General features: G+C 45.1%; 1 protein-coding gene across 1 annotated transcript; it reads right to left on the bottom strand.

Annotated features, from left to right (window-relative positions):
• Positions 1–451: 451 nt before the first annotated feature.
• On the bottom strand, positions 452–3,776 carry LOC133897284 (putative G-type lectin S-receptor-like serine/threonine-protein kinase At1g61610). The gene is made up of 7 exons (XM_062337947.1): positions 2,401–3,776; positions 2,118–2,219; positions 1,850–2,043; positions 1,531–1,738; positions 1,208–1,445; positions 964–1,114; positions 452–874 (listed from the first exon to the last, which is right to left on the bottom strand). The coding sequence occupies exons 1-7, from the start codon at positions 3,710–3,712 to the stop codon at positions 572–574; spliced, it is 2,508 nt and encodes an 835-aa protein (XP_062193931.1). The 5' UTR covers positions 3,713–3,776; the 3' UTR covers positions 452–571.
• Between the last annotated feature and the right edge of the window lie 9,067 nt (positions 3,777–12,843).

Genomic DNA, 12,843 nt, shown 5'->3' with positions numbered 1-12,843 from the left:
GAAGCATCGAGTGCATGCGAATCTCTTTAGAATTTTCTGTCCTTTTTCAAGCCAGGCCCTGAAGCTGCGTATGAATGTATGCTGTTCACATCAGTCAACTTTCTTGTCTCACACTGAACCACACCCTAATGTTGTCCAATAGTGCCATTCTAAAATTCAACAGTTGCTCCCCAATTGTGCTGATGAATTATTTATTTCTTTCAGTAATTACCTGCCGATTTCCATTGCAAAAAATGAAAAGGACCACACCCTAATGTTGTCCAATAGTGCCATTCTAAAATTCAACAGTTGCTCCCCCATTGTGATGATGAATTATTTCTTTGTTTCAGTAATTACCTGCTTATTTCCATTGCAGAAATGAAAAGGAAACATCATCAATTATTTAATTTTGTTTAATCCAAATTCACTTCTTTGAGTTTCTTTTCTTTATTATGTCAGGAAACAAACAATATCTTCATAGCTTATTGAGATTGCTAACACATCCAAAAATGAAACAGAAAAAATAGTAAAGAAATGACTTCCAAACCACGAAGCCATATTTTGGACAATGCTTGATACATCAACTAGAAAATTATCGTCCCTCTATGTTCGTGAGAGTCAGGGTATTAATAGAATTCTCGATATTGTCCCTTATTTGCTCCATTTCATTGCTCCTCTGTCCATAGTACCCAAGGCCATTGGGGATTGGAAGTGCGGTGCTTCCATTCTCCAGGGTGAAAATAACAGATGACATAAGTGGCCTATCGTCTGGGTTTTCCTGAACACACAAGAGTGCCATATGACTGCAGAGCAAAACTTCTTCTAGCAAACAAGTATCCATGATAGATGGGTCTGCCAAATCTTTTGCTCTCCCTTCTTTCCACGTATTCCATGCCTGAAACAACCAAAACAATCATATTGAAAGTTTCAAAACCTCTAGAATCTAGTCTTAATATAAAACTTAACAAAAAGGCATGTACTCACATAGACTATAAGGTTCGGAAAACCTATAATGTGACTAATGGAGCTTCTCCTTATACCAGTTACAACCTCCAAGAGAAGCACACCAAAGCTATAGACATCTGACTTGATAGAGAAGACGCCTTCCATTGCGTACTCTGGAGCCATGTAACCACTGTTTTGATCATTTCACTTGCAAAAGTTATTGCATGAACGTTGAATTTAATCACACGTTAATTTGAGCAGATAATTCAAAATATCTACTCACTATGTTCCGACAACACGTTGTGTATTTGCGTTTTTCTGATTGTCACTGAAGATCCTTGCCATGCCAAAGTCTGCTATCTTGGGTCTCATCTCCGCATCTAGTAAAACATTGGCTGCTTTGAGATCTCTATGAACTATGGTCAATCTTGAATCTTGGTGGAGGTAAAGAAGTCCTCTTGCAACCCCTTTGATTATGTTAAATCGCGTTGGCCAATCTAGTAACGCTTTTCTTGAATTATCTGCATACATATTCAAATTAAGCGATATTCTTTACTTTCCTTGAGATGTTTTTATGAGCTTATGGTGTGTGTTACTAGAACGTACCGAAAAGGATAGCATCTAAGCTTCTATTAGGCAAATACTCATATATCAGGATCTTTTCATCACCCTCAACACTGCAACCAACTAGTTGAACCAAATTTCTATGTTGTAATTTGGCAATTAGAATGACTTCATTCCTGAATTCCTCTGTTCCTTGATCTGAATCCTTACTTAGCCTTTTGATAGCAACTTCCTGACCACCTAGCATTGCCTTCGTAAAATGTATGAAAAAAATATATTTCAGTCTGTCATATTGACAATTGAATGTAATTATTGAAGCAGAATTAATATGAGGAAGCTACTACTATTTCGGGGGAATTACCTTATAAACTTTGCCGAAACCTCCTTGCCCAATCTTACATGCTTCTGAGAAATTGTGTGTTGCAGCCTTAATATCCTCAAATCTGATGAAGGGAAATTCAAAATCTTGGGCAGGGCTTCCTTCCCTGAGTTCGTCGGAAGTACTCGTACCACCCAGAATTAGCTTATTGTAATCTTCCTTACTTACCCTTTTACCTACAGGCAAGATTCTATAATCAATTCCCCTCTGACGAGTACAATATGGACGTGTAGAAAGTTAGAGACTGTACCTTTCAACTTAAACCAGGCAAGGAAAATGCCTATGATTATCAGAATGCTACTTAAAACTGTAGGCAGCACAATCCTCAGTGCATTGCTCTTTCCTCCAGCACCTATGCAAAGGAGACGCCAGGTTTTATGCATAAAGGTAGCAGAACTAATCAAGTGTCATAGTTTAGGCATGTTTGAAATGCAGGAATTTCATAGGATTCCGGTGGGATTTGCAATGATTCCTTCAAAATCTTGGCGGAACTCCTGTGAAATTCTCGCTAATAGAGAAGACGAAATCGTTACCATGCACACCATCATCCAAGCCTGCAATCCGGAGGTACAGCGTGTCGCCGCCAGCCTCGTCACCTATCTTCTCCGTGTCAATCAGCTCGCCGGCCCATACCAAGCACCTCGTCACGTCCCCCTTCGTTCTGCTGCTGCTCAGGTTGGCATAAGCGTACGCCACGCACGAACAGTTGTCGGTGCACTCCGCCGCGCAGTCCTCCAAGGTTCGGTTCTTGACGAGCACGAACTTGTCCGGTGATTTCATCCCCGGCAAGGCCAAGAAACCGTCGCCGCATCGCAGCGCCTCCTTTCGCCGGCAGCCCTGAGAGAACCTGCCGCTGTTCCAGTCTTCCAGGCTCGTCGGCTCGAAGCCGTCGAGACACTTGCAGGTCGGGATAGCCACCGTGTTGTCGCAGTAACCGTGCGGGCCACAGTAGCCATAGCGGCTGCACTCCCAGATTGGCCACTCACCGCTAACCGCCCATGCTGATGAGTGGATGTTCCAGCTTTGGAGTCGCAACTCGCCGGAGTAAGTCAGCACGTACCTGGTGTGCGCCGAGCCGTCCGAGAGGCTGTAGGTTATGTAGATCTCCTCCTCGGTGCTGACGACTGCGAAGTAGGCGATGACGCTGGTGTTCGCCTGGTACCAGCTGGCGACCATGTTGCCCGTCCACGGGCCGTCGCGCGACAGCGGACGCGTTCCGTTCCAGATGATGACCTGAAGGAACGTGTCCGGATCCCCGCCGTAGGAGAAGGGTCCCGGAGAGGGGTCCTCGGGGCCCTTCCACGATACCAGGCGCTCGCCGGCGCGCGTCTTGTACTTGATCCGAATCTTCATACCGGGGAGGAACGTGTCAGCCGGGTGCTCGAAGCTCTGCCATAAGGTGGTGCCGTTCGCGGACCGGACGACGAGGTTGCCGGTGTTCAGAAGAACTGCGGCGAGGCCGGTGGCTGCTGGAGATGAGCTCGGGACGCCGGTGATGTTGGTCGTCCAAAGGACACGACCGTCGGAGTCCGACAGGACGAGATTGGAGGCGTTGGTCAGGGACAGCGCTGGTGCAGGGGAGGTGTGGTTTGTGACGGGGGTTTCTCTGTTGGCGACCCACACCACGGTGAGCCGGGGGACGTCGTTGTACCATATGCCGAGGTAGAGCGTCTCCGTAGTGGTGGAGTTGGCCGGGGAAAAGAAGCCCAAGGCGAAGCTGCCGCCGTCGGATATGATGGTGGCACCAGGGGACAGCAGCTTGCCGGGGACGAGCCTGTCGTCGGATGCGCACGGCGGCAACAGGAGGAGGAAGACAGTAGCGTACCTGATAGCTGACCAAGCCATCAAGCGCTTTTCTTTGCAATACGCTGAGCTGAATTCTGAAAAGGATGTTCAAACACTCGTTTGTTGGGCAGGGATCAACAGCTAGGCAACTGATGATTTTACTTGATTAGGAGCTGTTGTCTTCGTCTACAAGCAACGATGCAAAATGTCGGTTTGTTTGACGAATGGGGAGTGCACAGGCGTCCTCTCCATCCAAAATTACTACTTAAAAATAGCCATAATGAACAGTATTTTTTGAAAATTTATATGTTTTAATAGTAGTACACCCCTACGTTTAGATACTAGCTTCGCCTCTGACCCGGTTGCTTTCTGAATTCTGATTTAAACTAACAAAAACAATCACGGCGACGTCATGTTGCGAACGAGATGAGCGAGACAACTGATGACACGCATATATATACTCCTCCCAGCCCACAGCAAGCTCTCCACTGGCTCCATTGCTAAAATGATGAAGAAGGTTCATAGGATTTGGAGTAGTTTAAGAACTTAGACTCGTCTTATGGTTGACATTTCATTGGCCTCGTCAGACTGTGCGGTAGTTAGGATGGCATGCATTGTCGTTGCTGCCAGCATGCTAGCGACACAAAATGATTTCTAGAAGGAAGAGATGACCGAGTGGGAAAAAAATTCTTAGCATGGCCCAGTAGCCCAACACGCTGAACACCCAGCCCACTTCACTGTACAAATCCTGGGTCGAAAGCCTAGACAACATCCTGATCCAAAATTGCAAGGCCCACGGATCTCGTTCTCACTCTACTTCCACGGCACATAGCAACCTTCATTCATGACTAGATTTGTAAAATCAAGATCGTTCTACTCCACAGGGACAATATCAACATCCTTATCATTCGAGTAGTCATATTCTTTAGCTTTGTGATATTCCAGATTCTTCCGCTCCATCAGTTCAACTATTTTAGGGATGAGTCCCCTCTCATTAGCCACACTAGTTGCTTGCATTGGTGGAGCCAAGGTATGCTCAACATCATGTTCTTTCACCACATCTAGCACCGTTTTGCCCTCCTCCACACATGTACTTGGTCCACCTTCTTCTTCGTCATGCAATTCCCCACCTCGCTACGTGTAGCTCGCTTGAACAAGCATCATAAGTGGTCAACCATACTCAGTTGCCAACTGGAGGTTGTACATATTTATCAGGAACAATCCCATAAGAATATTCACCAACATGCTTTATTACTACGCAGATCTTCATCTCATGTTGCTCAGGATCAGTTTGAAACCCCGCATTAACCATTTATCTAGTGAGTGAAATCCTGATAAATCTATCCATTCAAACCATAAACAGTCTCCCTATCTCCAAAGAAAATCTTAAAATACAACTTATCTACCATTCCTATCCACGATTGACAAAAAACCTATACTATTATATCAACCTACAACAACTAAATCCAAGAAAAATTTTCTAAATTGTAAGTACTACATATAAAATAATAGTCCATAAAAACTAACTTAAAATATTGTTACCGTAAATACCACTGTCAACTAATAATAACTATCAAATTAGTGCTGGCCAAATAGGTCGTTCATACTAGGCTGGTCCGAGGCCCACCACTGTAGGCACAGCCCAGGCATAACATAGGTCGATAGGTCATGCTTGACCGGTGTAGTACCTGGGCTGAGCGCGCGGCATGCCATGCCAGCCTGGCTGAGACCCCACCCCGCCGCTCTACAGCATGGCCATCCAACCCCGGCCGCCCTCACCCCGCCAATCGCACCGCATCGTCGCCTAGTCGCCTCGCCCTGACGCATCACGCTACCCGACCACCCCATTTGCTTAGCCGAGCCTATCGGGTCATGCCTTAGCCTGGCTGTGCCTAGCAAGGCCCGTGTCGGGTTGGCCCGATAGGCCCATTTGGACAGGTCTGTATCAAATCATCGGTCTAATTGCTACTCTACTTTGCTCTAAAAATCTAGATCTAATAACAATATAACTAACTCTCAATTATATTTGCTAACCTAGATATGATGACTAACCTATATTCGGAACTAGATTTAATGGCTAACCTATATCTAAAACTAGATTTGGTGGCTAACTTAACTGGTTTGCACAATAAAGTACCAGCATTAGACAATTTACCACCAACAAGGATCAAATCTACCAGGGTTTCGCCGCTCCTCTCATTTCATTTCCTTCCTCTTCTCTCTTCTCTGTTTTCGGAACACATGAGGTCTCAACTGGGCAGGTGAGACCTCCACTCGCCCATCGTGGCCTTATATAGGCCAATCTCCCATCCTTCCAATGGGTGGAAAGTTGACCGTTGTAGTTGTAGCATCTATGCCCTTATGTGAGTGGTAAGAGTTTCAGTGATTAATGATAACTTTATCATTGTGACTAACAAGTTTATTTTGAAAAGTACAAAAAAATTAACTCACAATGATTCCTAAAATTGATTCTATAGATGATAAAAGGATATGGGCATCAAGATTAAGGATCTTCTAGTTCTAAGTGTCACAAAAAGGTAAAGGACATTTAGAATAGCATAGGTCTCTTTTCTTAGTTTTTTTACCATACTATAAAGAGGGGCTAAGAGTAGTAGCTTGACCCGAATCTGAGACAAAATGAAGGAAGTCAAGGTTGTCTGTTTCTCTGAGGACGATCAAGGTGTCTTGTGGTTTGGGAACCGGCTAGTGGTTCCGAGAGTCAATACATTGAGGAAGAAAATTATAGATAAAGCTCATGACTCTTTGCTATCCATTCATCTAGGGAGTACTAAGATGTACTAAGACCTCAAGCTAAGATTTTGGTGAACTCGTATGAAGCGGGAGACCGCTCAATATGTTGCTGAGTGTGATATCTGCTGAGGGGTGAAGGACGAACATCTCAACCCAGTCAATACACTCCAGCCTTTGCCTATTCCCTCTTGGAAGTGGGAGGAGATTGGAATGGATTTTATTACTGGATTGCTGAGGAATTCTCAAGGCTATGACTCGATGTGGGTTATTGTGGACCGATTGACAAAGTCCGCTCATTTCTTACCCGTCAGAACCACGTTTTCGGTTAAGCAATATGCGGAGTTGTATCTCACTTGGATTGTTTGCCTCCATAGGATTCCAAAGAAGATCATTTCTGATCGAGACACTCAGTTCACTTCTCATTTCTGGAGAAGCCTTCATGAGGCCTTGGAAACCAAACTCTTCCATAGCATCACATATCATCCTCAGACCGAGAGAGTGAATCAAATCCTCGAAGATATGTTACGGTGTTAGGGGTGTTTTCTGCTCAGGAGGAGTCCTCGTGGCAGTTTGGGAGAAGAACCTAGACATCGTAGACCATTTTGCATCGTTTAAGCACCGACCATTGGTCGTCATTGGCTTTAGAACTTACCGTACTCAGCATATGCTGATATAATGGTAAGGCAAGCCAAATACCTTTGCAGTTATGACCATTTGAGCCTAAACATCAACGGTATGAGCGGGTGGGCTTATAGGAGTATCTAGTTTGCTATGAGAGTAGTTCTAGATTTTCCCACGCCGAGCGATGTACGATCCAAATGGTTGGGGCTTATTGGGAAAGGTTGTCACGAGTACCCCTTATGTGCACTTTAGCGGGTGGCACGAGCCGAGTGATCCTCGTATCGTGTGGGTAAAGGAGTATCCCCTGCAGGGTGTAAAAATAGTTTAAACTGTCGCGCTCTCGGTCATGAACATGCCTTCTATCCATGCGCATCATCGTAGAGTCACGAGTTGTGGTTTGTGGTTGGATATGTTGGTCATTGCCTTTTTCCTTACTAATGGCCCAATGCATAATGCTTGGAGTCGAGCTATTTATACGTGCTCTGTATTGATTAAGTCTTGTGAGTATCTTCGTACTCAGCTGCTCTACGGGTTTTGCAGGTGAGGAAGAGACGGTGTTTGGCTACTTCACGAACGTCGATACTAGAGGCAGGAATGAGTAGGCAACTACTCGGAGGTCGTGCTTTTGGAGTGAAGCCTAAGAGCATATGTTTTCACCCATCTTTTGTTGTCTTTAGCTTTTGTTTCCGCTGCGCAGTTTCTCTTTTGGCTAGGAGTTGATCAGTTTTAGTATCCTCCTAGATCTCTTTTGTTGTAAATTGTTAAGCTTGTAATGGTTAAGAACTTGTAATATTATTTAATTACTCACTTTTTATTAAGCTTAATAATGATTGCTTATGTTGGAAAGACATGTGTTCCGATCTTGGGCACAAAACACGTGCCAGGACTATCGAGATGGTATTCTGATTAATCGTCGAGGTGGTGATTATAAATAATGATCCTCCTGATGATTAATTAAAATACTATTTGGAAAGTTTCTTATACTTACATTGTTGGTGAATGGGTCTCCGGCGAAAGCTCAAATGATATTTTAAGCGATGATGAAGACAATAACTTCACGGGCCTCGCCATCATTAGTGATGATCCACCGCTTTCTTCACCACCTATGTGCCTCATGACAAAACGTAATAACAAGCTAAGCAGTGAGGAAGATGTGATGATGATGATCTTACTCCTAATGATCTATGTAACCTCATGAATGATTATGCTAGTATCATCAAAAAGCAAAAAAGCTAAGATCAAGTCTCTTAATAATGTTAATACTAAACTTAGCTCTAATCGTGATGAGTTACTTGCTAAATACAACAATATGCTTAAAAAATATGATGAATTAGTTGCATCTAGCAAATCTTTTAAAGAGAGCAACAAGAAGCTAAAACTTGAGCATGTAAACTTGAAATGCAAATATCAAGAACTTGAATTAGCTTATGATGCCATTGATCCTAGCATAAATGAATTATCTACCGTTGATATTGTTAAGGTTAATGCATCCACTGCATGTGATGATTTTCTTTATATGCTATGCTTCTCTTCATGTGATACTATATTATCTTTGAAGACTAACTATGCAAGGGAGCAAGAGTTTAAAGATGAGACTATAAGTCTCAACTCGTGTGTGGCTCGATTGACTAGGGGGGGATACAATCCTTATGAAGAATACAGTGTACTACAACAAGAGAGACCTTGGGTGCTTTCTCAACACCGTGGAAAAGATCATCAACTCATAGAAGATTAAGAATTACTTCATTAAGGAAAAGATCACCAAAGAAGCTGTCGGAGGGTGAACTTCTATCGCAGGGATCCTAAGGGACCCCTTTTTGAGATTCAGCCGGGGGATGATTCTGAATATGTTTGCGGGAGAAACAAATGGATGTAAATGCGATGACATGTGGGGTAGAATGATCTAATGCAGAAAGAAGTAAATGCACTGGAGGGATTTTTAGACAGGTTCGGACCGCACTGAGCGTAATACCCTACTCCTGTGTGGATGCTATAAATGCCCTGAGAATATCTCTCAGGAATGTTGCTGGTTACAAGAATGTTTGTCTATCCTAGAGCTTAGGGCTCCTTGTTCTTCGGTGGTCTCAGTTTCTGTGCTTGTACTGAGGATTCTTCGAGTCTTGGCGTCTGTGCTCTCCCAGAACCTCTCCTTGTCCGTGCCCGCTGGCTCTCTTAAATACTCGCTAACGGTAGCGTGCCCTAAAAGGGAGGGCACGAGTTTCAAGATGCCATAAATGGAAAGGCAGTCATCATGGGCTCGCCAGCGTGAAGTGATGGGGGGTTGAAAACATGCCCCCGCCCTGTCTTCGATCGTCATGATAGCGCTGGCAACAGGCGCCGTGGAGAGGGCCCACCGGGCAGCCGCAGAATAGACCGGCGTGCCCGCCCGGTCTTGTTCGTCTGACACAGCAGGGCGACAGGCGGGGCGCCTTGGGCCTTGCGATGCTATCCTGAGGCTCGCCGGATGACGCGGGATGGGACCCATGCATTAAATGTCCCCACGCCCTTCTGCCAGAATGTGGCAGGGACTGACACCGAGCGTGGCGGGAGCAGTTGGAGGTGACAGGTCACGAGCCCTCTTAAATGCGGCATCGGGCCTTTCACAGGCTGACACCTCACTGTTGGACCCCTGTGGGGGCCACCGACGAAGGACTTCTTGGGCCGTCGGGGAACCGAGTGCTCGGGGGTCACTGTTCACATCCCCGAGTACTCTCTCCCGGAAACGCGCTCTCTTGGTCCTCGGGGAACCGAGTGCTCGGGGGCCACTGTTCACGGCCCCGAGCACTCTCTCCCAGAATTGACTATTTGGATCCTCGGGGAACCGAGTGCTCGGCGGTCGCTGTTCGCAGCCTCGAGCACTCTCTCTCGGAACTACCTACCTTGGGTCCTCGGGGTACTCGGGGCCACTGTTCATGACCCCGAGCACTTTCTTTCCGGCACTTGGTCTTTTCTGGTCGTCGGGGGACTTGGGTGCTCGGGGGCTACTGTTCATGACCACAAGCACTCTCTTACCGATCACTTGGTCTTCGCAGATCATCGGGGAACCTGGGTACTCGGGGACCACTGTTCATGGCCCCGAGCGTCCTCTCCCGGGACTTAGTCTTTTCGTACCTCGCGGAGATGATCCCCGCGGGAAGGTGCCACGTGGCAAACTGCTGGCCTGGCCTCGGGATTCGGGGACCCCTGGTTCCTGATTCACCGACAGAAGCATAATGATCTTTCTATCTTAATGTATTTTTAGTAGAGTCTTTTTGTTTTAATTTGCTTTCTGTAGCTCTAATATGTGATCTAGACTTTACGTGCTTATTTAGTGATGTTGATGTTGTCATAACTAGCAAGAAGCATAATGATCTGATATTTAAAGGCTTTAGACATTAACATATTTATCTTGTTGTTTTTTTCTCTAATTAAGCTAGTTTAACAACGTGCCTCTTCACCAAGAATTCAATGGGTTGGCTTTGACATCGTTAATTTGCACACATTGGAATGAGCCAACTCAAAAAGGTGTTCAAGAATAGAATGGTGGTTAGGTTGAAGGATGTAGTATTCGAGAATGATAGGTTGTGTAGTGCTTATAAAGCGATGAAGCAAGTTGCATGCTCTCATCCATAAAAGTCCATGATGTCTACATCAAGAACCCTAGAGCTTCTACACGTGTACCTCTTCAAATCAACTACCTATAAAAGTCTTATTGGTAACCACTGTTGTCTTATTATTGTTTATGATTATATAAGATACACTTAAACTTTCTTTTTAGATCACAAGAGTAAGATCGTTGGGATTTTTAAGAAGTTCACAAAGAGGACTCAAACTGAGTTTGAGGTCACACTTGTGAAGATCCGAAGTGATAACGAGACGGAGTTTAGGGATACATAAGTTGAAGAATTTTGTGATGATAGAGGCATCTATAATAAGTTCTCATCAACCTACACCTCTTAATAAAATAGTGTGGTGGAGAGGAAGAACAAGACATTGATCACTCTTGTAATAGCAATATTGGATGGATCATCAGAGAAGTTTGGGACGGAAGCAATCAATACGGCATGTTATGTATCCAATCGAGTGTACCTCCATCAGTTATTAAAGAAGACGCCATATGAGCTTCACGTTGGGAGAAAACCCAATATCTCTACATGCCCTCGTCAAAATAGTTTTCACCCATTTTATACACTACCCGTCATATCTCGCATGATATCAAGGATTCATCAAACACCAAGGATTCATGGCATATCTGATGAATTGATATTCATTGAAGCGACATCTCTGAAGAGATGTATTCAATCCTAAGCATACTAGATATCAAAGTGTCATTCAGTGTTAGTATAGATAACGACAGATAATCCTAGGGCGGCATGGATTTAGAATAATGACATTTAAGGCATGGTAATTGTTTGATAGGATTTAACTACTGCAAGCAATTGAAATAGCACAATATACAACACATGCGATAGTAAGTCAAGTCTTAAGTTGATCAACTAAATTATTGAAACTTGGTTTCTAAATGATGAAGGGGATATGACTTACCTTTTCTGAAGTCTTCATCTAGTCCTTGGTCAAAGTCAGGACCCTCCAGTTCCTCCATGAAATCATCTGATTCTGCAAAGCATGATTTACGATTAACATCGGCCTATGCTATTGAAGAATCTAATAACCCTAAATGGAAAATCAAATGAGTCCTAATAGGTATCACACTATGATAGAAAGGTTGACCTCAAATTTAGATAAATTTAGGTGAAAGAATCGTTGGAATCAGAGTCACAGTGGATAAGTTACAACTCACGAAAGATTTAATGAAAAGTAAGTCAAAAAATTCTGAAATGATATTGTTTATGGGTGGATCCCACTGAATAGTGCATTACAGGTCCTACTGAACAGTGGTTGGGAGCGAGCTGGGCCGCGCCGACATGGCTAGGAGGCTCGTGTGGTGCGTGTGGTTCTGAGCGGCAGCCACGGATCAGGCCAAAGCAGAACATAGCAAAAGGGGCTGACGATGAGGATCCACGGTGGCACCTCATTGGAGACCTCACCGGAATTGAGTTCTCGCCGCTGGTTCCAAACAAGACCTATGGGTCGGGTATCTACATGCGATGGGGGACTCATTTTGTCATATCAGAGTGACAAACGGTGATCAATGCACTCTCAGACGGCACCCGAAGATGGTCTTGATGGCAGCAGAAATTTGGACAACACCTCCCCTGGATTGAGCATGACCTTCCTAAAAAAAGAGCCTAATGCTCATGGGGCTCCTCAGCATAAAGGCCAGTTCACACATAGAGAGAGAGGAGCTCTAGCGGTGATGGGCCCGCTACCACGGCAGCTTAGAGCTCCTAGACGCGCAATCTTACGCGAGGCCAACGATTTCTAAACCTAGCGCCGCAGAGGATGAAGCAAGGGAACAAGATCTCACCGGTTCAGTAGGACAATGGAGAGCGTGACTGGAGGTGGGGAGGAAATGGCTCGACAATGACTCCTCGGTCTCGAAAGCGATCCGTGGCTCTGGTCTTTTCTGAGCAGAGCCGAGGGAAATACAAGGTTAAGCGCGGCTCAAGGTATTACGTGAAGGGAAGGATGACTAAGGAAGCTCACCAGAGAGGATGGAGCGATGGCGGCGAACAAAGCGGGGCGTGACTGCATTGAGCCTTCTGCGAAAGGTGTGGGTGACAGAGAAAAAGGCGAGTGCAGCTGGCTTCCCACCTTATAGAGAATGAGAGAGGAAGTGAAGGACGGTGATTTTGCGTCCTCCTGGTGAATAGGACTACACCGCGTACCAGGAATCTTGCAGCGTGTGGGCACGCGGCCGTCCTTCAGCCAGGGGAAAC

This window comes from Phragmites australis, chromosome 17 (assembly GCF_958298935.1).
Source record: "Phragmites australis chromosome 17, lpPhrAust1.1, whole genome shotgun sequence".
Classification (NCBI taxonomy): Eukaryota; Viridiplantae; Streptophyta; class Magnoliopsida; order Poales; family Poaceae; genus Phragmites; species Phragmites australis.
This window is presented reverse-complemented; position numbering and strand designations above follow the sequence as displayed.